The sequence below is a fragment of the Phaethon lepturus genome, unplaced genomic scaffold (assembly GCF_000687285.1).
Source record: "Phaethon lepturus isolate BGI_N335 unplaced genomic scaffold, ASM68728v1 scaffold6217, whole genome shotgun sequence".
Classification (NCBI taxonomy): Eukaryota; Metazoa; Chordata; class Aves; order Phaethontiformes; family Phaethontidae; genus Phaethon; species Phaethon lepturus.
The window spans coordinates 80,735-107,367 of NW_010553980.1; the positions used below are offsets into that span (position 1 = coordinate 80,735).

General features: G+C 47.3%; 1 protein-coding gene across 1 annotated transcript in view; it reads right to left on the reverse strand.

The window, feature by feature from the left end:
* Positions 1–26,633, reverse strand: part of NTRK3 (neurotrophic tyrosine kinase, receptor, type 3) — a 98,052-nt gene that overhangs the window by 4,476 nt on the left and 66,943 nt on the right. Inside the window, exon 6 of the mRNA XM_010291680.1 lies at positions 15,947–16,021. Within this exon, the coding sequence (XP_010289982.1) occupies positions 15,947–16,021 (75 nt within the window). The remainder of the gene's footprint in view (positions 1–15,946; positions 16,022–26,633) is intronic.

A 26,633-nucleotide genomic window follows, 5' to 3' on the forward strand; every position in this document is an offset into this window, starting at 1 on the left:
GGTGCTGGAAGCAGGATGGCTGCAAGTCTCCAGCACTCGTTTCTGCTGCGGGTGAAGTGCCCAAGGTTTTAGTGGTGATGAGAAAGAGCGCTTCTGTGGTGCTGCTTGGCAGACTGCTTGTCTCATTACAGACACCAAAAAAGCAAGTGCTAATAACTTTGTAGTACTGCAACGGCATCAAACAGACAGAAATCTCTCCAGTCCTATCAAGGATCAGGGGAGAAGGTATCTGGTATCTGTGCTTCTGGCATATGTGTGGCTATTCAAAATAATGAGATTGTAGCGCTTTGCTTGGATGAATACATTTCTTGTACAAACAAAAGCTCTACTCTGAGTTGCCAGTTTTCCCAAGCTCCCACAGGTTTCTTTGTCTGATTATAGCAGAACTAGTGTGGGGAAGGGTCGGTACAGGGACACACTGCAGTGTTTGAAAGCAAGAGGGACAGTGCTGGGGAGGTCTGTTGGAAGAGAGTGTGAAATGGGTATGATGTTTAGCAGGCTTTCTGCATGGAGGGTGCAAGTCAGACTTGTCTGGGGTTTGACAGAATTTGGACTCAGGCTTGCGATGTTGTACTCGGAGGTCTGCAGACCAGCCCCTTTTCTATCTCTGAAACAGGATCTCCCTCAAAAAAAGAGAAGCAGTTTTAAAAGTCTCAGGAACATTTCTCTTTCCTAAGTGCAGAGGTGCTCAGAACTGCAATGCTTGAAGATAAAAAGCTCATTGCAACTCTACACCTATTTACAGATGGCTTGGCTGGCGTGTCCTCAGCCTGCTGCTCTGAACTCCCAGGAATATCCTCCCATAATGGAAATGGTAATATGCTTTTCTTTCTTTGTTCCTTTGAAACCCTGGCTGCAATTTTAGCGCTCTCCTGCATTCTCAGCTTTTACAAGTTGCTTTCCCTTCTTGTGAAGGGCTCCGAGGAAATGTTATTGACAGAACAGGACATACATCAAACCTGATTGTTGCAAAAACTGTTTTGTGCTAATGTTTATTTTGTACTCTTTTAAGTAGCACTAACTCTTCAGTTTTCCTGCAATCTCAGAATGATTACTTATTGCAAAGCTCTCTACATTTGCAAAACTCCAAATCTTGCGGGATCATTTGAGATTATGGGTAGTACAACGTATTGAACACACTTAACTCCCTTTTGAACAGGTCTTACAACAGTTCAGAATCTATGAACCAGATTCTTGACTTACACAAACAGTATTACAGCAGTTTGGCTTGAATAAGTTAAGCACTTATTCAAACCCCCTTATTTTTGGGGGGCCCTGATTTTACACCACTTGAGAATCTGGACCTGAAAACAGAACAGAGAAGCCAGTAGTCCCATCTCAGTTCTAATAAGCTAAAATAAAGTCAAGGTCTTTGATCTCCTCTAGACACATCCTGGTGAAGAACTGCCAGCCAAGCAACAGACACAGTCAACAGTTGTCCTCGGAATGTGACGACACAGTCTTGGCTTAGCTCATATGGCAGATCCATGGACTGCCAAAGCATTCCTCTCAACCCTGTATGTCATGTCACACAATACTAAAAATTAATCGACTAATAATTAATAATCAAACTAATTTTGGGGGGAAAAAGCTCCAAGCAATGCCCAGAAATGTGTGGATCCCAAAATATGGCTCAGCTATGTTCATAGATAAGGAGATACTTTTTGCAGAGGTATTCTTTGCATGTCAAACAAGGTGCCGCATTTTTGAGAGGAAATTTTAAGTCTTGCACTTACTAGCTGGCTATAAGCAGAACAGGCATCAATTAAACTGTACCATAAAACCACTCCAATGTCTAGCTTAGCACGTAAGGCTGACTATTACATTTTAAAGCATCACCTTTGACTATCCCATACTGTCCACTGGCAAACTGATTAGGATTAAAATTCCCATTTAACAGATGAGAAAACAGATGCAGGAAGGCAGGGGAAAGCCCTGCTCTGAAGCTGTATAGTAAGTGAACCTAAGTCGAGTCTTCCTGGTCTGCAGTCAGTCGTACCCTGTTACTTGCTGATGTAGCAAAATTATTTAGAGCTGAACACAAAAGGATTGTGTTACTGGATGCCACAGGAAGCAGAGTGTGTCCAAGGTGACAGAAATCCTTTGCATAACAGGTAGTGGCTGTGATCTGTGTTACACCAGTGTAGACTTGCACGTGATTCCAATGGCTACATACTTCTTTTACAGGACCAGCCATTGCCAAAAGCTTAGAAAAAAACCTATGCTATTAAATTAGGCTAAAAAAAAAAAAGGATGCTGTTTTTTTTCTTTTGCAAAGCCAATGGCATATCCTTGGCTCTGGAAAGAATCATTATCGTGTTTTTAGAGAGGAGGCGAAAGTTTGCTTCAGTCAAGCCCCTGGTTGCTCAGAGCTGGACCTGGCAGGTTTCATGCCATCATGCAGGTTCATCCTCTTAAGGCCTCTAAGGGTGATACACCCTCAAACAGTGGCATTGCAACATCACTCCTGGAGACACTCCACAACCTGGAAGAAGGATTTGCTTTCAGGCAAATAAGGCAAGTAAATCCTTTTCTGTTCCTCCCTTTAAATCTGACGATGTTGCCAAGCTTGCCCTTTGTCTTTGATATTTTAATGCTTCATAGACCTGCAGACTGGCCTCTTTATCCCATTGCCATGGCTGTCTAGCTTTGCTTGACATTTATAGCTCTCTCACTTTCTCTCCCTAGATCAACTCCCCATGCTCACATTAATATGTTATTCCTACTGCTTCGCTCTTGCAGTTCGTAGTACTATCCTGTAATAAATAGTGGAATCAGTGTATATCCTCTGAGTGGCCAAAGTTTCCTTCTTCTGTCTCCATTTCAAGATCGCAGTATCACCTACTCATTTCCATCCCGTTCTAATGGATACTCCCAAGTGCATGACCTGGTCTACAGCCACATGTTTCTGATACTCCAGGGCACCTGGCCTCTGCTCTGAAGCCTCATTACATATCCAAGCCCGTAGACGTGCAAGATAACCAGCCATTCCCTTTGAGCAGCTTATTGCTGTATTAGATATGAACCTCAGGGAGCTGGGGGAGGTTCATGAAAGGCCAGCATTAATGGCCATTAGGGAGTGAGATAATTACTTAATGCTAGTACAGCACTTCAACAATGTAAAGCTATATAAGTAAGTGCTATGTACAAGTAGTATTATAAGGCTCGAGTTTTGTCTGCTACCAAGGAAAGCTGGTGTCTCGGGAAAAAACTCTCCTTTTCCCAGCTTTCTGAATGACATCCAGCTGATTAGAAAGGGAAAAGATGACATGTTATCCCCAATGAGTTTGACAGTACAGCAGCAGGTAGTGGAGCAGCAGTGTTCAGTGAAGACTGTGCAATATATCCACATTTTGGGCCACTAATAGACATAGCATGGAAATCAAAAACAGAGTAGGGCTGGAAAACCCTTATGAGAACTTTGGACGGGTGGGAATCCAGATCCTTAACAGGTTAAAGGCAGCTCTTGGTGGGTAGCCCTGTTTTCCCCTTCCTGGCTCACATACCAACTCCAGGGGTGTAACCCAAAGTAGCATTCAGAGGGGAACTACTGAGCCATTCCCTCCGTGCTCACAGCTGAAGGTTGCTTCATGGATCTCAGCTAAGAACGGAATTTTGTCTCTGGCATACTCTAAGGTTGAGTTTTATTTTCCTTTTTGTGCAGTTTCCTTCCTAAATTTGAAATAAAAAATAAATCAGTGCTTTTGTTTTCCTTGGTCATTTGACATTTCCTTTCCAAGGTCATTTGACAGGTTTCTTCCTGTTCCTGGCATACTTCAGGGAGGCTCTGCTCCTGCTCCTGCCTTGGGGAAGTCACAAGAACCACTGTAGCTGTCTTCATTGGTGCAGCGTTACTTGAACTTCCCTTTCACCTGCAGGAAGCTGAGACAAGTGGAGACCTTGGCACCATTTCTCTCCAGGAAAATCCACTCAACACTCAATCCACACAACGTAGTGATAAGACACACATTCTCTGTTTGCTGCCTCTGTTCCTGCTGCTGTAGGTAGGGATGACCTGGGATCTTCTTTAATTGCAGACCTGGCTGTCATCCCAGGCTGGGCTGCACCAGAACATACGTCCTTTAGAACTCAGCTCTAGGAGGTGGGTGATCCTTGGAAGATCTGAACTTTCCCCCAGCAGCCAGATGTATGTCCCCATCAGGACGCATTAATTCAGCAGGATGTGTTATTCAGCAGTTCTGGACAGCCTTGTATGAATAAGAGCCACAGGTGGTTGGGTCACCCAAGAGGACACAAGGACAAAGAAAAAGCCATGCAAGCAAGAAGCAGGAAAAGCTTCTCTGTTTGGCTACGTTGAGCTCTTGGAGAAAAACAAACAACAAACAGAACTGCTGTAGATCACGGCGTTGTGAGACAAAGTTTGTCAGATGAGGTCGGGGCATGTGAAGGTGGCTTCTCAGGGGTGAGGCAAAGGGCAGTACGTGCTCATGGCTGGGTCTCCAGGAGGAGACACTCCTTCCCTGCCTTCAGTGCTGGATCAAGCAGCCCTGAAAGGCATTTCGCTATCAGATGTGCGGGTATTTTGCCTGTGTGAGTCCTGACATATTCCTGGGCACCTTTTGCAAAGCAGAGGGATTAACTCTGACATGCCAGACAGACCTGAGCTTTGCTGAACATTAGCTGTCCTGCACTTCATAGTTTTAACTGTTACCTTACTAGTCTCCTAAGTACCCAAGTAGTTTACATCAGAGGTAGCTGAATCAATCAGAGGTAGCTGAATCAAAAAATCCCCAAGGTGTTCTCCTGACTGAAAGGCTTCATGCGTTATGGCTGTACCACCCCCAGGCTGAGCCTCTTCTAAGTGATTCAAAAGCTGCCACTGCAAACTCCCAGCATAGCCCTGTCCTTGCCTTCAGGTCTTGTGCTTCTGCTGTCCCTGCTGCCATAGCCAGTGCTGAACGTCAGCTTAAAACCAGTCAACACCACCCAAAAAGCTTTTTCCAAACATTTTGACTCACTTGACTTCTTTTGTCCTCGCCATGCAGCACTCCACATTGTGTCTACTCCACTTTCTGGGAATGGCAGATCTGATCCCCTCCTAATCCTCACTGCACCATCCATCTCCTCCATTGCAGGCTCTGGCAGTGCCACAGCATGGGGCTTGCCCTGCATACCAGTGACTGAAAACAGCTCACAGCAATTTGCAAGGGATCGCAGAGGGGTTTTGGATACTGCAATGCACAAGGCAACCTGTAGCCGTTTCTCCTACTTGCATGCAGCTGTGCTGGGTGTCCCAGCCCTGCCCAAAGCAGGGGAGATGCAGGTCACCTGCTGCCAGAGGGGAGAGGGTTGGACTGACTTACCCAGAGAGAGCATTGGGAAAGGAGCCACATGTCGCTGTCGTGAGGTGATGTAAGACAGACGGACTTGCTCAGGAGCAGGAAAGACTGACCAGGCAGGGTTAATATGAAACTGAGAAAGGGGTGAGACCTTCCTGCTGTCAGTAGGACTGTTTGACAAGGGACTGTTTCTTCCGCGCAAATGCGTATACTGTGTTTAAACATGAGTCTAAAAATAAAGCCTGCCATTGACATTGTTTTTCCTTACTTTATTTCACAAGTTAGTTGCTTTATGACCTGTAATTCTGAATCAGCGTTGAATCAAGCGGTGTAATTTGCAAGCAGGGACAGTGGCCTTTCTCCCCCTTCCCCTATCTTTGCTCCATTGAGTGTGTTTTAATCCCACAGTTTTCAGCATTCTTAATGAGCCATTAACAAGCTGCCAATTACTTATGCAAATGCAGGGGGGGTAGGCATGGAGGGGCGGCTGCAGCTAGAGGTAAATTCTGCTACCTCAAAACGGCCTGAGATAAATCACTGCTGCTCGAAGAGCTGCCTGTACCCAAGAGTCCTCTCAGTTATATTATCTGCCATCTGAAAATGCCAGAGGTAATGCAGAGGATGGTTAAGAAAAGGGAAACAGAGGAGTAATCACACATATATTTTTAATTATGTTTGCCAATAATCTATTTGGTGTGCTCCTTACCGCTCCCCTTTTCTTCCCAGAACTCAAAGCAGCAGCACCCACTGCTAAGAAAGGGCTGCACAACCAACCTGCAGAGGAACAAAGGCCAGTTTCTCATTTTTATATAAGTAAATGCTCCAAAAGTCTTGATCTTCAACACTGGGACATAACTGTGACAAAACCAAGCCGCGCCTCATTCAGCTGGGGAGACGTGGGAGCAGAGCAGCTGTAGTTTGCAAAGCCACTAGTAAAGCGGTCAGCAAGGCCACCACCAGGTCCTAGCAGGTCCTAAACCCCTGTCCTAACAGTTACTGCTAGAGCCTTCCCAAGTGAAGGAGAGGCGATCAGCCTTCTGATCCTCTGGGCCACCTACTGAAAGCTTCTTGTGGCCCAGAATGACAAGACCCCACACTAGGATCTCAGATAGTGGAGGAAAGTGGTGGCGTTGGGGAAGGCTTCAGTGGCGGGAGACCCAGCAGCTTCCCAGGAGTCCCACTGCTCGGCGGTGGGTTGGCACTGGGCAGCTGTGCATGCAGATGGTGGTAGCCTCTGTGGTCTTCTGCACCACAGCCACAACATGGGCACCACGTCTGGGCTGTTCAAAAGCTACCAACTAAGCTTCCTTTCTCCTGGTCACTGCCCAGATAACAGCAGAGGCTGGGAAGGCCACTAAACCTATTCAAACTGCAGCCATCAGATAGTATGGATTTACCAATTTGTCTCCACCAGGCTGGAGACCCTTGCACCGCACCACACTTTTTTAGGACAGGCCTGCTCAGAGGCACGCAATACCCATGAAACGGCTGTCACTGGTTCCAGCTTCAGAGGGGATCTGTAGTCTGCAAAGACTGCACTTGCCAACAGAAATTGCCCATGACTGATCTGCATTATCATTTTGCAGTGAGCTGGTAATACTACAAGAAGCGTTTAATAGCTCAAAAGCTAATCAGATGGAGGCTAAGTTAAACCATCATGATGCAAGAAACGCGTTCATCAGGATCCTGCTCTTTTGGTGATGCAGAGAATGAAAATCAGCTCGGTTTCTGGCTTCGGAAAGTAGGAAGAGAAGATTTGCCCAATAAATCTTAACCGGAGATATAAAAGACAAAGTCTCAAAATGGCCTGAGAAATGCAGCTTAGCAAGTAGGACCAATAAAGCACTTGCATGTGCGATCACTCTATGTTAAAATGCTTTCAGATTGGTATCGCATAATCTCCCCTTCCATCGTCCCTCTCTCTCTGTCCTGACAGTGACTCCCCTCTGGGTAACGAATAATGCTCCATCTTCGTCTGCAGCCAGAGCCATTCCTGACTGATGACTATACATGATTTAGATAAAGCTCCATTACTTAACTTCTGGATGCTGGCTAATCAGTTCAACTGCCTTGGCATTAATCATAATAATATTCAAAATTCATTAGGCTAGATTGTTTGGAAATCTATTTCTTGTTAATGTCAGATTCACTGAGCATAGGCCTGGCAGCATCCAGACAGAAATTTAATACAACACAGGGTGTGGGAACTCCCTGTAGAAGCAGCCCCTTTCTTTATGTGCAGCTGGACCACGATCTGGAAGCTCCTGCCTGGTTTGTCATTCGCGCATCTTGTTAAGCAGCGGTGGAACACTGTGAGCATGCTGCCTCTTCGTTGATCAAGGGGCATCTACAGAAATATATCGCTGACTATGGAGTTTTTAAGGGGGAAGGTTAGATGCTCAGATCTGCGCCCACAAATCTTAATAGTATCTTTTGTATCTAAAAACTGGGCAGGCAACCCAGAGGCTTTTATGCACAATCATGGTATGGAGGTAGGAAAATCACAAGTTTTTAAATCTCTTCCTTACTTTCCTGAAAACTTACAGTACTTTAGATCAAAGGATGGGGCCTTAGTGCTTTACCAAGGTGAAAAACTTTCAGCAATAAAATAGCTGGATCGTTCCTTCTAACCAGTTTCCTGCAGGCCAATTGAGGACGGTTCCCAATGGTGCGCTTCCTAATGGTTCGTCTGGCCTGTTTAAGCATTTTGGGTGATGGTGCTTTCCTTCAGGTATGAGTTCTCACCCTCTAGTTGAACAGTGGTTTCTCAGCAGGGAAACATCACAGAAATACAGAACAACTTCAGAAGATGCATACGTTTTTCTCTCCTAATGAAGGCAGTGCAGGCACAGATGGCATCTCAGACAAACACGTTGCAAGCCATGTTAAAATAAAGAGCTCATCATCAGAGGCTGCAGTGTCACACCTACTAATGATGTGATTAAACTCATCAGTACCAGTGGGAAAGCTGTGCCAGCTCTGGCACTGCTGAATGGAGAGCTGCATTTCACGGCAGAGGCAAGCCCCAACATCCCCCCACCAGGAGTTAGCCCACTGTAGAGACACACTGAATATATGATGCTAATGGGTAAACTTCCTGAGACCTAAAATAGGGGAGGTTGTCCTGGACATGCCCCTCTCATGCCTGCCTGAAGCATCCTTGCCAAAAGAGAGCGACTGCACCCATCTGAGCGCAGCTGCGATGGAGCGGCAGCAGCACTGGGAAGGGGCAGAACTAAAACCGGCAATAGCCAAAATGGTGGCACGTGCAGAAGGTGAGCCTGGGGTCTGGCTCCAGGATTCTGCTGGAAAACAAGCTAAATTTGAAAATTTGAAGGAATCAAGGATTTCATCCTTTTCTGCTCTATTTTTCCACCTGAGATTTTCTGTTCATTGAAGTTTCCTCCATTCTTTATCAAGTTTTCTAGATGCCCTTGAGTAGGACAGAGTTGATGGAGTCCCATGTATTTTAACCACTGTGTTAAAATTCTTCCTCCCTACTTTATTTAGCCAGGAGCGTAAATAAATAAGCAAACCCACAAACACAGGAACCTCATTCCCAGATGCCATTAGAGCCCTCGAGCACTAAGTGGCCATCACAGATATTGCTGGTTGCCTTCTGCTCCCCTTCCTGCAGCCAGCCAGACACTCCACCCCAGCGAGCCCCGCTGGGACCATTTGACAAATCCAGCAGCCGGTAGGACACATCTGACTATTTTTTGCCATAATATAGGACTGTTTCTAGATGGTTAGCTCTCTAAACCAGGCGAGTTTTCCTAGAGGAGTCTCTAGACACCAGCTCTCCATTAGGGTTAGCCACAAGAGGAAGGACAGAAGGAGAAAGTGAGTCTAAAGAAACCGCTAATGTTCTGCAATGTCTGATAGGATGAATGACCCCTGCAGACATATGCTGAGCAGACAGGACAGTCCTCAATTATGTCATTGCTGGAGCATTTACTTCAAGGAGAAACGTGACTAAAAATGCTGGGCTTAAAGACTTGGCTGCTTTCACTGCCTCTGGATAAGCTGCTCTAGTCCAAGAGCGTTAGGTATGTATACGCAGCGTGCACAGGCAATGACACGCATGTCTGCGTGTGAAACAGCTTTACAACCCAAAGAGTAGAGCAAAACAAACAAAAAAAAATATTAAATGTCATTCTGCCCTCTTTCCTTTGCGAGAGAGGCCCCTAAAGGATTTGCTAAGGTATGGATGGGTGTGAATCCATATATCCCAGTGGGCAACCCACAGCCTCTCTCAGGAACTCACAAGCAAATCTCACCTACATGATGGAAATTTCCTGCTTGCCACACTGATTTTCCCCAGCCTCATCCTCACTGCATTATCCCTGTGCTAACTTCTATGTACTTCTCCCAATCTTTTCTAACCTTCAAGCTCACAACTTTGTAAATATTTGCAATCAGGTAGCACATCTCCCCTCTCTGGTCATTCTTTAGAGAAGCAATTTACATATAGCCCTTTCTATCCTCAATAATCAATTGCTTCACACTACCTTTTCTTCTGCTGCACCTCTCCAGAAGCTGTTGACCTTATGGGTACTCTTTGTGGGGTTGAGTAAGGGACATGTGGCTGTGTAATAAAAGAGTATTTAAAATAATGATTGCTGTGGTGGCACACAATTCGCTCTTTGACTTGGGTTCTTTACACGGATGGCTCCAGAAGAGTATCTGTTTTGCTGGCACACTAAAAGCCATAGGCGTGCTGAGGAGTTGCCACCCCACAAGGGACTGTGTTTGGTTCGAAGAGGACAGGGTTTATAAAGACAAAATGGAAGGTGGCCTGGGGCAGGCACAATCTCGCTTTACAGCAATACTGCTGTATATCGGTCAGAACAGGCTCAGTGCTTCATTAGCCACCCGAGAGGTGTGATGAGCTGCTACTGGAATTTGTGCTTGGTAATCAAAGGCATTTGTCATTCTTCGAAATGCTCTGTGAGTAGGTGTTTGATTTGGGTGTGTGAAAAACGGAGGACAGCAATCTGGAGCAAGAGGCAGGGAGGCAGCAGGCACAGGTTGGGTGTCCTGCTGCCCACCCCTCGTCCCGACCCACGGGGGATCCCTGCTGCGGCATCCCACGGGGCCCTGTGGACATCTTCCCACGGGGCAGGACCCCGTGGCTGTGCAGTTCTGGGGCTCAGCAGAGTCCTCCATCACCGGCACAGGCCTCTCCGATGAAGCTTGCAGAGCAGCAGCCGTTGCTGCCGTTCAGCCGCCCGGCACATGCAGCTCCCTCAAAGCTCTCCTTTCTGTTTTGGCTTCTCCGCATTTCCTAGACAAACTGCTCTGGGTTTTTTTTGTCCCTCTCACTGCCAGGTACCTGTGGCCTTGCTGCCCTCTCATTGTACCTCCCCCAGCATGAATTTTAAACTATTTAACAGTTTTAAATGCACCTAATGAGGTTTCAGTCTGCACTTTGCTGCCATTCCTCTGCTTCCTTGACACTGGGAAAAAAGAGTGGTTTGGAAACCTATTGCGGACTTCCCTGAATTGGAGGTCTAATTACATGGTAACTGGTGACCTTCTAAGTACAGGGTAATCTGCTGTGTAATACCAGGGTAAATTATCCCAGTACTTCTGTCTTTTCCACTGCAGCCTTCTGCAGAGATGGAAATACAGCTGGCTAAATGGTAATTAATCTTTGAACCACTCAACACTTGCCCAAGCCGGTGAGGAGTAACCAGCAGGAGCCCACTGGCTCTGCACAGCGGCTCAGGAGCCACCGCTCTGGCAGCGATGGCCAAAGCAGGGGCCACTTGGCCACCCAGCCTCGCGGGGTGCCGGCTGCCTGGGGCAGCAGGTATGGGCTGCCTTTCAGAGCTGGACGCGGCTGTCTCCCGCCTGCCCTGCATTAGGCGTTGCTTATTCAGAGGGACTCATCCAGAGCCATCTGCAGGGGGAATTGGGCACGAGGGGGATGTGGATGCAGGACGGGGCCAGAGGTTCCGAGTGACTCATCCATGGTGGGGGTGAGCCATCTGGAGTGCTTTCTTACCCTCACGGTGAGGGAGGTGCGTGGGAATGGCACCAACACTTTCCCCTGGAACCATCCAAACCAGCCAGGCACAGCCCCAGGCATTGACCCAGCAAAACTCCAGGAAAACCAGCTGAGGGATCCGCTTTCTCCCTCCCAGCTGTGAGATGCATCACGTTCCCTCCCACGCTAACAGCCTGTCACCTTGGGGCTGGGGGCTGCCTGTCTGACCCCTGGTACCCTTATGGCAACAAAATATATTTGCATACATATTAGACCCACTGACATCGTTCCCTCTGGAGAGCTTCAGGTTTTTATAGTAACCACGGTAATGATTTTCAGATTATAGACTAATAAAAGATTTTAATTTCTTAGGAGCATTAAAGTGGGCACTATATGATTCTTACAACATTTAAATAGCGCTTAAAAAAAAAGGTGGGGGGGTGGAATTCTGAGAGTATTTCTTTTCCAAACAACACTGAAGTAGAAAGTCAAAATCCCACACATGCTGGTACCAAGATCAGGTCTCACACCTCCCCTCCGTGCCTATTTCACTTGAACACTTGCCAAGTTAAATAAGCAAACACGAGCTTTTTGCATCCTAGTTGCAAACCTGTTTTTGGCAAGTGAGCCCTCCTCCTTAGCCACTCTGGCTGGTTATGCTGCGCGGCAACGACACAATCTAGGCGTGTACAACTCCATGTGCCATCACCCTCTATGGGCTGGGTCACAACTAATGGGTGCTGCAATGCATGACACAATATTTTTGTACCTCTGCCTATACTCATCTATTTCTTTCTGCCCCTCATTCCTAACTAACTGGACAAGACTGTAAAGCAAGCAAGTCAGGAGTCTAGAGCATCCCATCATTTCCATGGCGTGCAACATACACTGTGTGCCACAAGGTAGACGGCTGCCCCAACGCCTCTCCTCTGGCTGGGTAGCAATTGCACGGTTTGGAGTGACTAAGACTTCACTGAATAAAGCAGGGGCATTTTGGAGGAGGAAAGTTGCCCCTGCAGCTCTCTGGGTTGAGACGGCCGATAGCTCTGTGCTTCATTTCCTAACCTATAAATGGGGCGATGCAACTCACTGACTTCTGAAAGATGCTCTGCAGATAATGGCTTGTACAGTAAAGCAATAAATGGCATGGGAAAACTTGCCAAGAAAGGGGAAAATAGGCAAATGTTTAACTCAGGGTTCGTTATACCTGGCAAAAGAGACAGGGGGTTACACAATGAATATTACTGAGAAGAGCAAAGAAGTTCCTTTGTTCTGTGAGTACTTTTGCCTTGTACCTCAACTGGATCATGCAAGATTAACGGCAGGGGATTATGCTAAGTCTGTACTACAAGGCAGAGGCAAGTGTGAGCTCAGGCCTGCCCATCATAATTACCTGACCTTGCACATTCCCTTTTGCAACCTCAGCATTTTTTTGTGGATAGGATTTCCGGGTGGTTATTTTAAGAAAACTGTGTTAAATTGCTTGCTTCTGTGCCAGGTACCTGCTGTTTAACAAACGGGCCATGACTAAGCATAGACTGGAAATTAGAAGCATCTACAAGTTAAAGCAATGAGATTCTGGGATTGTCTTCCCTTAGGAGCACATTTAATAGTGGTGTTTGATTATGAAAATGATAAATCTGATGTGATTGATGCAACAGGGGATTGGATTTGATGATCCAGGGAATCCCTTCCAGCCTTCTTAACTCGTAATGAATTTACTTTTTAAAGGCAGGGGGGATGCAGTGCCCTACTGATGGCAAACAACAGCGAAGCGTGTAGGTACCTGCTGATGGCTACTGGGTCCCCATCCCCAGATTTAACCACTTCCCATCACTCAGAAGGTGGAGCAGGTCTCTCTCCTGGGTCTGCCCATCCTGAACATACCAAGCAGAAGTGGGTGCAAGGGTCCTACCTGCTTCTCTCTGCACTTTCCAACTACTGAGGACTTCCAAAATTCACTTTCCTTGAAACAGTACCACAAAGGTCTCAGCTCACAGCTTCCCTATGTACTTCTAATGTACTTACCTGTCTCCCAACACCATAATGACTGTGTCCTTTGAATTTTTTTTTTCATGTCAATCTCCTCGATGAAGATGAGCCAGGATCACCTTTTAACAATGAGAAACTGAGGTACAGAAGGACTAACTGAATTTCCTATGGTGACAGAGGACATCAGTAGTGTGGAAGGAACCTGCAGCCCAGTCCAAGCCTGGCATCTCACTGCTGGACTCTTCTTCTCCACGCACCTAATTGGGCTCTCCCATTCACCACAGGAATAGCAGAGTGGAAAGCAGTTTTCAAGCCCAAGCATTCACTGGTCTGCGATTCCCGTTCTCTGTCAAGCCAAGGGGCTGCGTGTGGAGTTTCTGAGGGCACACTGCAAGGTTGTTTCAGAAGGGATCCCCAGGGAAAGTGGTTATGTTCCTTTTTCCCCTTGAGTAGTTTTAATTCTTTAATTCCTACTTGCTAATAAGATAAAATGCTGTGATTTCTGCAGGATCAAATGGTGCGGGATAAGCTAAGGGAGTTTATTAATTAGCATGCTTTCAGGGCTGGGAAAAAAATAATAAAAGGAATCAACAGGCTTGTAGATGGTAGCTGTAAATATGACCCAAGCATTACGTGCCATGACCTTTTAGCCAAGAGGAGGCTGTCATGTTAATGCGGGGCATGGCACTCTCATAGTGAATAAAAATCATAAATGAGAGGGCAAGGCTTTCTCTCTCCAAAATGTGGCTATTCACAGACATGCTACATTTTTTCAGGGCCTGATCCTGTAAATAATACCAGGCATAGCACTTCTGTGTGCAAGTGCTCCTCTGGCTTCCCCAGGGATTGCTTGGAGCAGTGAGTGCTAAGCCCAGTGGTAAGCGGTTGCAGGATCAGATTCATAGTGTGCCAAGCATTTTGGATGAAAAGAGCTATAAAGAAGTCACATGTTATTATGTCACGTTGCAAAGGTCAACCCCAGTATTTGTTCTGTCATAAGGACATGATTGAAAGGCAAAAAAATAGTGTCAGGGCACAGGGGAAAATCATTTTTTAAAAACTGCCTTCAGGGCTGAGGATACAAAATTACATCAGTGCTTAGAACTAAATTCCCATCCACACCCCACAATTCAATTTTGGCTCGGAAAGGCATAAACGTAACGAAATCACCTTTCAGTGGCACATCTTCTTATCTGCTGACATATCCCCTGTAAAATCAGTGATATCTAAACTCACATTCCCATGTGATTCTGGCAACAGTCAGGAGCTGCCAGAGCCCTTCTCCATTGCAGATCCCGGGAGATCCACTCAGCTGCTTAACACCATGTAGGCATTTGCTTAATCCCGTTCGCTACTGGGGCAGGAGGAGTGGTGGTGACACTGGGAGGAGGCTGGGCGGTGGGACAGCTGGTCCTTCATCACCTGGTCAGGAGCGTACACCTACCCTGGTGATTCTACCTCGCCCGGTAATTTGTCCCAGTCACAGCTACTTTGCAAATATTTATGCCCATCTCTCTGGGCTTTCTGGCACAAGGAAGCTATTGAGAAATAAAGTGTGGAAGCCATCACTTTCCTGTCTTAACTTACAAGGGGTCATAACTGCTCTGCACAGACAGTATCTTTGGGTGGATTAGCTTGATCAACTTCCAAAACGGACTCAAGGAAAGGCTCCCCAATTTTCTGGATCAACAGAGAACTTCCTTGTGTGTCAGCAGCAAAACTGCACAGGACAATCAAGTTCTATGTTTGCCCCTCTCACAGGCTTATGCAGCTCAGCCCCAGCAGCCTTGTAGCTTGCTGGAGGTGGCTTCAGAGATGCTGTGACAGCTGGGGACCCGCTGGGCTGAGCATCCCTACCCAGAGGCTGCAGCATGCAGTGAGCACAACGGGACGATGGCTCGCCTCTGTGGGAGGGAGGGCAGGGTGAACAGAGATGTTACCAGCCCTCAGCTGGCTCAGATGGCTCCCGTCAGCCACCACCTTGGCAAACCCAAACTCCTTTGCACTGCCAGAGCATCGAACCCACACCAATCTCTCACTGCCGCTCCACTGCGCAAGGGAGGGGAGCTGCCATGGGGCGGTGATGGTTGACGTCCACTCCATCGCAGCTGCAAGCAACCAACCAGTCGGACACCGAGGCTGTGTCTGGACTAGGAAACAAAAGGCATCAGGGCTGGCATGTGACGGTCTAACTGTTCAAGTGGTCTGGTTCTAGTCCCATGCCAGTTTGACAGCATCCAAGCAACTGTTGAGGGGACGACACAAGACAGGGACAGTCCCCGGTGAGCAGTGCAAACGCCACCCTGCTTGGAGGTGTGAAGCTGTTTAGCTGCACGGAGACAAATCATGCCGTGCTTGATGCCATCAGAGCCAGAGGACAGTTCGTGCTGTCCACTAGTGCAGACACAGCCTGAACACCCACAGAGGTAGATTGCACCGAGGACTTTTGCATTCATCCCATATTATCTCACCATACAGACAAACCCCGAAGAGCTGCTATAGTAGAAACATGTGCAGTTCCCATCACACACGAGAGCCCCTTCGCTGCCGAACACACTAGACCCAACCTAGTCCCAAAGCCGCTCAACCCCACGTGTCATTTCATGCTCAAGCAGCACCAGTCCCCCGCTTCCAGCTGCCCCAGGGGTCGAGATCCACTCACTGTTGCAGCTGCCGGCGGTGCCAGTCTCTGTCGCTGCCACGCTGCGCTGAACTGGCCCTTCGGACGCGGCCCTTCCTGACAGTGAATGGGTGAAAACAAGGGAAGGAGACAAACAAAAGAGAAGGGAAGGGTGAGAGAGGGAGGGAGGGATGGGAGGAATGAAGCAAGGGGACAAGAAGGGAAAGGGTATGTCTTTAACCGAACCGTATGTCTTTCACTGGCTGCACCATCCCAGCACTACACAACCCTTGCTGCGAAGGCACGGGGCAGGTGAGACACCCTGGCCCTGGTCACCACCGCCTTGCACCCCACACCAGCCACTTCTGCACCAGTGCAGAAGGAGAGCAAGGGGTGAGCACTGGTGCTGGGCGAGAGTCAAGCGGTGCTTTGGCCTCTTGAATCTTCTCCTTGGCCTGAGAAGACACATCACTTGGGAGACCCAGAGTCCTTCTCCAGACAGAAGTTTTAGGAGGCTTGAGCAGTTCCTCTGTATCTGATGCTCAAGCGCCCTGCTCCTTGCCCATCGCCAGCCCTCCTGGGCACAGTGCAGAGACGCATCTGCCTGTGCCCGCAGAACAAGACCCAGGCCTGATGTCTTTACTCAAGCAAGCTTGGGTTAGCCAAAGTGTAAGGCATCATTGGCCAAATGCCCCAGTGAAGCAGCTGGTATATCACCCTACGCTTCCCCAAAAGTCTTTGTCCCATCAGTATTGTCGCAGGCTGGGGGAGGAAGAAAAAACTTCATCCCACAGCTTCTGATCACCCGCAAATCTGCCGGCCCTGGCAAAACTGAACCTTAGGAGGGGACAAGGGAAGCGACATGATGGAACAGAAAATACAACACTACGTTTTCCCATGTATCAAAGTAGGAAAGATTTGGGGAATGGGAAGGAGGAGAGGGGGTAGGGATTTCAGTGTGCAAATTAAGAGGGAATGACGAGCATAAGGTCTGCTGACTTTCTACTAAGGTGTTTGTGTTCCCACCGGGACAAAAAGCAAACAAAATCCCAAGATGAAAGGGCAATTGGTGAGCACGGTGGTTTTGGGGGAAACTTTTGGCTGTGCTACTTAGGAGCTCAGGCTGACAGCTGCCCAGGGAATACAAAAAATACAGCCTCAGGGTGTGTCCAGCCAGTCATCACCCTGGGCGCCTTCCCACCCCGCACCAGAGGTGAAAATTGAGCTGCTAAATGTAGCTGACAGCTCATTCTGCTTGGGGAATTGCCCCGTGAATGACTGACTCACCTCCCTTCCCAAAAAATTGAGGTAGGAAATGGGTGGGGGGAAGGCTTAGCAAATTGTTTCATGATGGTTGTTTAAATTGCCTCTGCAGTACAGTGTTACAGTTAGGGAAAAAGAAAAGAGGGATCTATCACATAAAGCCGCATCCTAAAGCCAGCTGTGGCAGAGGTATGGACACTGGAAAGGAGCAGAGCAAATGAAGTCATCCAGCAGTGGAAAAAAACACCGATATAATATAGAGCAGAACAAAGCAAATTCTACCTCAAACACAGAGCAGAAACATCTTCCTCTGTCAGCTCTATTACCATGCATTTAGTCCAATAACAAATAACTAACCCAGAGAGTAACCCAAACCTGATTTATTCCTCCATCTGAGTAAATATGAAGAGGCAGCCGAATCTGACTGTAAAAACCACTGATCTCATATGTTTTCCTTGTATGCATTGGAAAAAATAGGAGTGGAGTTTCTGCCTTGCTGCCAGGGGATGCTGGCAAAGCATTTGAGCTATAGATATTGTATCTTGTCACTAATGACTGCAGGGAACTAAAAGGGATTTGGATTTTTTAATGCTTCACATTAATTGATAATTTGGTCTCAGAATCCACAGTGGAACACAGGATTTGCTATATTGGATCAGTCTAGTGGCCCATAAAATCTGGCATCTTGCCTCAGTGGTGCTCAGAAAAATTATCATCCAGTGTCTTTGCTTATAAGGTTGCTGGCCATTTCTGTAAGGCCATGCAATAGGAAGAGACAAAAGTAATTCTGTAACTACAAACATTTTCAACAGACATGCTGCTGGTTTTCCTCTTGGTCACCACAGCCCAAATAGTGAGAAGGTGAACTTGTGTTTTCAGAGGGCAAATGGGAACACGACCGAGGCCAGAGGTGGGGAGATGCCTTGTACTGAGCAGAACAATAATGATTAAGCAGTGTAAAGATTTCCCTCACTAATTCCTTTAGCAATCTTATCATGTGTTGCCCACATAATTGGAGGGGTAAGAGAGAGGTGGAATCACTTAAGTGTTCAAAGCTCAACACACATCAAGAAAAGATTCCAATTTTGTGTGTGTGTGCAATTTTGTGCATCGTTGCCCCTTAATTGTACATTGAACATGCTCTTTTTGACAGCCTAGCCCTAAACAGCCTGTTTATTAAAGACAGCTGCTTGCAAATAGGGGCTTTCTCCATCCAGCTGGCGAGGAGTCAGAGCTCACTGTGGCTGAGAGAGAGGCAGGACTATGAGACGGGGGGATCAGGAGGGGAAAGCCTGCAGAAACTCTGACCATGCAGGAATCAGGAGGAAAAAAGGAAAGTAATGGTTTCTCTCTGTGCAAGCATTTTAATTAAAAAGAGGGCAATGAAGATATTTGCATCTTAATTTTTCTAGGGAGGTCTTCAGTTTGTCTTGAAGCAAGGCTTTTCACACTGGGGAAAACCTTCAAGTTTATCTATCTCACTCAGAAAGTTACTACTCCAAAAATTAGGGAATAAAAAAAGCAAGCCAAGTCCTAATTTATCCATGCTCCCACTAAACTGGCTTGTAACTTTTCTGCCTCCGGTTCTTTTGCTCATCATATTGAGGTCTGGGGCTGCTCCCCACGTTTCCTGACCAGCTTGTGATCTCACAGCTGCCCACACGGTAAAGGAGAGATGAGATCATGGTCCTGCAGGTGGGAAGGGAGGAGGAGGCCACTGGCTGGCTGGGATGTGGAGGGGAAATGGGTCCAAAAATGCAGAGAAGGTGAGGGGAGGATTTACATATCAAAGTCTCCCTCGATTGTAAGTGGCAGTGCCTTCCAAAGCGTGCACGGTTCGTTTCCATATGCTCAGGAGCACACACACTGGTCCTGGTCCACCTGGGGCTAGAATAATGAAGCTTGCTGGCATATGATTTTCCACTTTCCTCTGCACTAGCTACAGTTTAAATCAGGCCACGTTGGTAAAACCCAGGAACCATCAGCTCCTCTGGCCTGCCCTGTACAAAATCCTTCCTTGTTTCTGGTGACACCACATAGGAACATGTTTTGGATGGATCTTCACCATGGGAGAGTCTCTCTGGCTCAAAACTAGGCACTGTGCTCTTTTCCATGTATCTCCCAGCTTTCAGGCTAACGGGATGTTCCGAGTGGGGACAGCGGGAGGAAGGGAGCGCATTGCATGTAGGCAGCCTCTCGCAGGTGGTTGGGAGCCACGCTTGGACAACACAAATTAGAACAGGGAAAAAAACAGTTTCACAGTCAAAGGCGGGGGTGGGGGGTGACGACACTACTCAAAGGTGGGTGGAGATCACCTTTCCTGGATCTGCTGGCTGCACCCAGGGAACACTGAACATGGAAGACGGTCCTGCCCTCCCTAGTTAAGTTGTATGGGAAGGGAATTGCTTTGAAGGAAAGGGCTCCTGAAATCCCTGCAGGAAACTTGCTGTCTCAAGTTTTTACAGCAGTGGTGAGCAGGCTTGGATATTTTGGCTACATCAAGAAACAATCCCAGCTTTCCGACCTGAACTGAATCTCTGACTTCATGGAGATGATGTCACTGCTCCTCAGCTGGGTCCAGCATTTGGCTGGTTACTCGCAGTAGTACTCCCCAGCTCCAAGTAAAGCAGAGATCAGCCTGGACAGCTTTTAAGAGCAGTCAAAGTCCAGTCAGCTGGTACCTCAGTCGGAGATGCATAGGGGAGAGTATGGAAACAGAAGAGCCCACAGCATATGCGCCACAATATCTTCCATTCCTCAATAATCAGCGGCACAGGGATTTACTGAAACAGGGAAGGTATTTTGTGTTTGATGCCCGCTGATAGATTACTTTGCTTCTACAACTCTGTTCAATCACTTTTTCAACCCCTCTCAGCTGTTGGCACCTACCATCTCCTGAGGCAAGGAGTCCCACCACTTTACTACCAACTGTAGCATCTCTGTCGAATCTGAACCTGCCGTGAACATCACCAGGTGTTTTAGGTCAGGAAATACTGAACAGCCAATAATTCCTCCCTATTTGGCTACATGCATGCCCTTCGCAAGTGAAAAGTCAAGAGTTAAAAACCATTAGGAAGCTACACTGAAAGGCTTTGAACTCCCAGGTCTCTGGAGCTCAGACCAATGCTTGGGAGAAAGCAAAAGACTCAATTCAAATGTCTGGGAATGGGGCTGAGGTTTGAAAGACCGTAAGTTTGATTAACTCTCAGTAAGTGCGTGCGGGTTCAGGGGGAACACAGAGGGGTTAAGCATGGAGGTCAGTGTTTGGCTGAATATTGAGACTACATTAAACAAAAAATCTGAGCCAAATGACTTGCAATGCAGCAGCAACATATCCTGAGCAGGAGAAGAGGTGAGTGTGGAGGTCAAGTACTGCAGCAGGGAGTTTTTATTTCCCAAAAACAAACTGCTCTTTTGTGCCTGTGCTTCAAAGAAGATGTCACCAGATTGTGAGAGCTCTTCACCTGCCACATCCCTCTCATTACTGAAATGAAATAAATGGCAACAGCATGAAAACAGCAACTCAAGCAGGAGAAAGACAGGTAGACAGTGAGGAAAAGGGGAGGGGGGAAACAGGGTGCAGGTGGAGGTCTTGGCAGGGTGGAGAATTAGGGCAATTACCATTTCTGAGAAAATGCCAGAAATACAACACAAACCTAATTTCCCCAATTAATTCCTCTGCACTTGAGCTGCTTTGTGTGAAGGGCTCTTAATGTTTCAAACAGGAGGAACGGGGAAAAAAAAAAAAGACTCAAATTTGTTTTTCCCTCAGTGTAGAAATGGGGAAGTGTTGAGGAAAAACGTCTGGCTAAAACACAAGATGATGCTGTTACATCTTCCTTTCAGGAGATAAGGAACTGTGCCGCGAATTCAATTTGTAGAGGTTTTTATAGGAGCCACAGAGATATCAAAGACCAGTACGTTCGATATCATACTGACTTTTCCTGCACACAGGACACACCAGGACAGTCACAGAGACACTTAACCCACACACCCACATTGAGCGGTTCCCTCACCTCCCCTCTTTCCAGCCCTGTTGCAAATTAGGGAGAAATTGGTTCTTTTGCCCCCAAACCACCAGTCAGGGCAGTTGTGAGGCAGCATGACATGAGCCATCCACACCTGGTGGGTCATACGGGTGTCATCTACGGGGAACGATGGCAATGAAAACAAGGAAAGAAATAATAATTGGGGGCTGGGGTGATGGGACATGTAGGGTAAACAGATGCTGAGAAGGGTGTGTAATACTTTCAACAGCAGACACAGGCTGCTGCACATCGCAAGCCTATGGCTCTGCCTGCCTGGCCCATCTGCACCAGTACTAGGGGTCCCCAGATCACATCTCCAGGTCACTATGAGGTGTTTTTGCCCTTACTTATGTAGTTATCACAAAGCAAGACATGTTCTCCAGGATCCCACTTAGTACAGGAGAAAATTAAAGTACTTTTCACTTCTTCCCTTAGTGGGCCATAAATTTACAGGTATGAAACCTTCCCAACACCAAAGCAGGAAGGATGGAGAGAGAGTAGCACATTATATTTTTCACCTCAGAGAAGGGATAGATGGAGCAGAGCCCTAGCACACTCATTGCAGGGCTCCTTCCTGATGCTAACAGGGCTGGGCAGGAATTTCCCTCTGCAAGCATTGATCTCCCATGCTGTAAACATGCTGCATGAGGTGGACAGCAAAGCAATGACGAGAGCATCGGGGGGGCACGAAAGCGGGTGTCGTACAGCTGAAGGGTACACACGGGCATTAAGGGGCCCTGGCAAGGACGCACAAAAAACGCTGGTGGGACAGTGCCGCTAAACCTCTGCAGAGAGTTCAAGGCTGGTGGGAACTGGAGCACCGTTCAATGATGGTGTGATCATTTAGGGACCCTCTATCTAGGAGAGTGTGGGTCAAACTAAATCTACTTTCAGTCTAAGTTTGTTTGCTAATCTTATCTACCGTGCTGAATGAGCCTCCAAAGGAGCACGACCCAGGCAGCTGCTAAACCTCGGTGATCTATTACTTGCGTGGAAATTTCACTGGAAAAATAACTGACTGTACCAGGGAGAAAGAAAACAATTTTGAACTCTGGAGGAGAAGAGCTCAAGTAAGAGATGGTGTAGATGGGAGATCAGAAAACCATCTGACAATAGGTATTATAAAGAATATGGGGGTTTTGCTAGCCATTTCAAAGAAAGAGAAGAAAGAAAATATTTACACGGTAAACCTTTATGTTTCAGAGAAGGAGGCACCTGCCAGAGGGATCCTAGACTTTTTAGAGAGCACTGACCTAAGGCCAAAGTCATAGCAGAAATGTTGTTCTGGTTCTGATGGTCTAAGGATGTGAGAGGCAAGGTTCATATGAAGAGATATTAATCTTTTATTAAGCCAACTGATACTACTGAAGGGGGGGGAAAAAAAAAGAGCTCAGAGAGGGATTGTGTGTCTCAAATTCATTCTCTTTTTTCCCCTTCAACAATATCATATGTTCTAATAAAAGATATTACTTCTTCCTGCAAACCTTGTCTCTCACAGATCCAAACAATGCTCCAGAGTGGTGAGGACACAGAAGCAGGGAGGGTTTTTTGTTATTATGTTTAGCTCTGTGTTGCTAGAAATAGAAACATCTTTTCAGAGCCCTTTTCAAACCCAGCACGTGTCTTTTTTTTGACAAGCAGGTGTCCTCTCCGTGATGAACTGTGACCAGGAGTACACTCAGGACAGACCTCCAGGAAAGGATGGAGCTAAATCCTCTAGAGCTTTCAAGCCCAGCCCAGGATTTGGGGCAGGATGCCAGAAGGGTAGGACGTAGGAGACCTAGACAGAAGGATGTCTTAATGAGGCTTAATGCCTACATAAATCCTTCCTCTACTTGACATGTGTCTTCCCTGCTGATGTCCCGCCCATGTCAGGACATTACCCTGGAAGTTATTAAGGACTGCTGGCTACGATTTAAGACTGTGGTCTCTTCTAAAGATGAAGAAATACTGCCCTTGCCTAGGCAGCTGTCACATGATTTTGTTTTAGAACTGAATTATGCATTTTGGGGGACAAGAGGAAGATGATCTGGATTTCACTGGAGCACAGGTGCATGCAGAACTACAAAAGGGCTCTGGGAGCAACCAAACCCCAGTCTGCTGCCTGAGGGAGCAATCGGGGGTCCTAAGCCCAGCCTTGGTGATGTCCCCAGCTCTGGACAGTCCCCCCCCAGCCACCGTGGCAGCCTCCACCCCCCGGGCAGCACTGGGCAGGCACCGTGTGCCTGACTTGCTGCAGTCTCCATGCCACACTCAGCTTGGCTGAGGCACAACGTCCCTGACCTGCAGCATCCCACCGCCTGCTGTCACAGTCTTGAGTCATACCTAAAAAAATTACCTACTCACACATTTTTTTAAAGAAAACAACACAGAAAATGAAATCCACCCAAGTATTTTCTCTCCAGTATGGATCTATTCCTTCCCACAGAGACCCACACCAAAGACCGCACAGCACGTTACACAACACAACACAGAAACGTTTCTGCAGCATCTCCACCTTTACTCTTCACACAGATGCTGGGCTACTTCAACCTGTCTCCCCAGTCCCTCCACTTCCCTCCGCTTTCTAATCAGATGCTGTTTCACCTCTCCCTACCACCTCCACCTCCACAACCATCTTCTCTCCATCCTGCCTTGTTGAAAGAAGGTTTAAAGGCACCAGCTGATGGGATCCCGCTGTGATGCACAAGGAAAAGGGTGCATCTGTCTTCAGGCAGAACATGGATTGCCTTACGGAGAGGGGAAACAAGACTCTCTGCTGCTTTTGTTACGTAAATTGTTGTTTTCTGTACCCAAATGTGTAACAGGAAATTAAGCAGTTCACCTTTGTTAAAGCACTTTTGCATCCCACAAATGCAGGAGCCAGGTGGTGTTCTTTCTTTGTTTTTAAAGATTAAAAATGGGAGAGAAAGGAAATGGCTAGGAGCTAATACTCAGCCTGGAACACATTCACATATCCATGTGCCCAGCTATCTGTGCTCCTGGGGCCTGGGCAGGAGGAAACACTGGGACCCAGGGGACAGAAGTGAGTCTGCTTGCAGAGAGCTCCAGACCTGTCACTTTGCATCAGCTTTGAGGTGGAATCCTTCACAGTGTTCCCAGAAAATGACAATTTGCAGTATTCTCCCCAGACTGCAGCTTGGACACACCAAGCAAAATTTTCTAGAAACCACCTGAAACAGAACTTTGCTCTAGGTCCTACCGGTAGGAACGGCAGGCTGTCATGTACCAACACCGAGATTCAGACTCGGGAATTTTACCAGGCAGGTTGTAGATGTGACTAGGGACAGCACCAAAGAGTTTCAAAGTTCAACTCTTCAGCCACAAATCCACCCTCCATAGGTGAGACCCAGGAGCAGTTTGGTTCTCACACGTGAGCTCATTTGCTATCTGTATCTGTTCCAAAGCGCTCACTTGGGGCATCTTGGTGGATTTTGTGATGGGTCTGTGAACTTTGAAAGGATTATCTCAGGACCCTTAAAGAGCCAGTTTTCATGGAAGGGATGTTAGGAATTAAAGTTATGAGGAAGACAGAGCACAAATGCACAACAGTTGTGAAGCCAAGTGGTTTTTCTCACCTACGTTTGCAGGAGAAAGCGAATGCTGCTTCTTACCAGAATTGTCAGGTCTAATACAGTCAATTCACATGAGTCCCATGTGGCTGCATTAATGTCACAAGCAGGTTCCTGTTCAACAAGTTGACTACTCTTGTTCATAGGGAACTTACTTAGAAGTGCAGGTTGCCACTTAGAAACCAAATAGATTTCCCAGTCCAGAGACAGTAATGTTCACACGAGTTCTTGCAGAGAATGAATGCAGCAGTGCTGTGCAAAGGCAGAGGGAGAGGAAAGGTATGAGATAGTGGTGGATGGGGAAGGACAGAGGCTGTCACCAGAGTGCACCAGAAGGGTGAATAATAAGATCAGCTCCATGTGCTCTCCCGGTAAACACATCCCATAAGGTAGTGATTAGAGAAGGAGATTGAGAAACGAACCTATCTGGGTTCTTCTCATATGCTGGGAGGAGTGTGGCTATGGTTGGAGGAGGGATGAAGGACACTTGGCCCCTGGAGTTCTGCGCTTTGCTGGGGGGAATATATGGCCTGGATGGGCTTCCCAGCTCTGCCACCGAATCTTGCTTTGGCCTTGGGCGAGTCATGTAAACCCTCTGCCCCTCACGCCACCAATGTAAATATGGGCAGTCAGAACCTTATTTTGCTGGGACCCTTCTTTGGACAGTAACAGAGAAAAGGTCTCCATGCATGCAGAGCATGGACTTACTGATTAAGAGTTTTAAAAGTACCAAATGTCAGTGAAATCAGAGAAAAGAAAATCAACTGTAAACAAAAGGCTGTGCTGTTCTGAAGCTCAGCTCTTGCTCTGGTAAACAGGTGATAACTAGTTATTGCTTCGGTCATGCATGGCAATTTGGGTCAGCAGAGAAAAGTCCATTAAAAAGTCTTATGACACTGCATGAGATAGCATGGAGCAATCAATCCTCAGCAAAGCATTTTGCACAGACAGGATGAAGTCTACAGGACACCACCACAGAGAACACAAAATATCCCACAACAGTGAACTGGCCTATGGAGGTCTTCTCAATTCTCACTTTTTGTGGTTCCTCCCAGTGTTCACACAGCCACAGCAGCGAATCCTCCCCTTGCAGAGAGAGCTGTCGGTGCTGCAGGGACACAAGCTCGGCTGGGCTTGGGGTAGGTCTAACACAGCTGAAGGAAAGGAGCCAGGCAAGAATGCGGATAATCACACGGGCTGCTTCTCATCCTCCCCCTGGATCTTCTCTTCCCTGCTCACTCCTTCTTGAAGTTTCAATAGCAATGGGGCCTTAGCCACCTCTCTACCTTCTCTGCACCAAGACCTTTTCCAAACATGGGCTTTTGTGCTGCACAGTGAAGACTGGCTCCCTCACTGGTAATTAAACTCAGTGATAAGCCAATGTCTTGGGCTTGGAGAGCTGATATGTCCCAGCAGAAATCTGACCACCTTTTCCTCCTCCCCAGTGCAGTTAACTCTACTTGGCAACTGCCTATCACACAAAGAAAACCTTCTAAATCAGATCAAGACCATAGGTCAACCCTTTCTTGGGTAGCTGATAGAAACCATCCTGAAAGCCAAACATCCATGTTGTAACCAGAAATAAACCAGCCTTACTCCAAGCATCAGGCTAGAAACCACCGCTCCTTCGCCCAAAAAGCCCTTCCCTGCTAGTGGGTGGTCCAGCAACAAATGCCTGCTCCAGTGTGCTTCACTCTGCACATCACAGCTTCTCCTGTAGCTGAGGAAGGGTGAGAAACACGCTGTCCCCCCAGGGAGGCTGCCATCCCAGGCAGACAGGGCAGTGCAGACAGGTACAAAGGGAGTGTGCAAGACAAGGGGACAGTGCGAGCACAAATCACAGAAGAAAAGGCTGGAAAGGCCTTC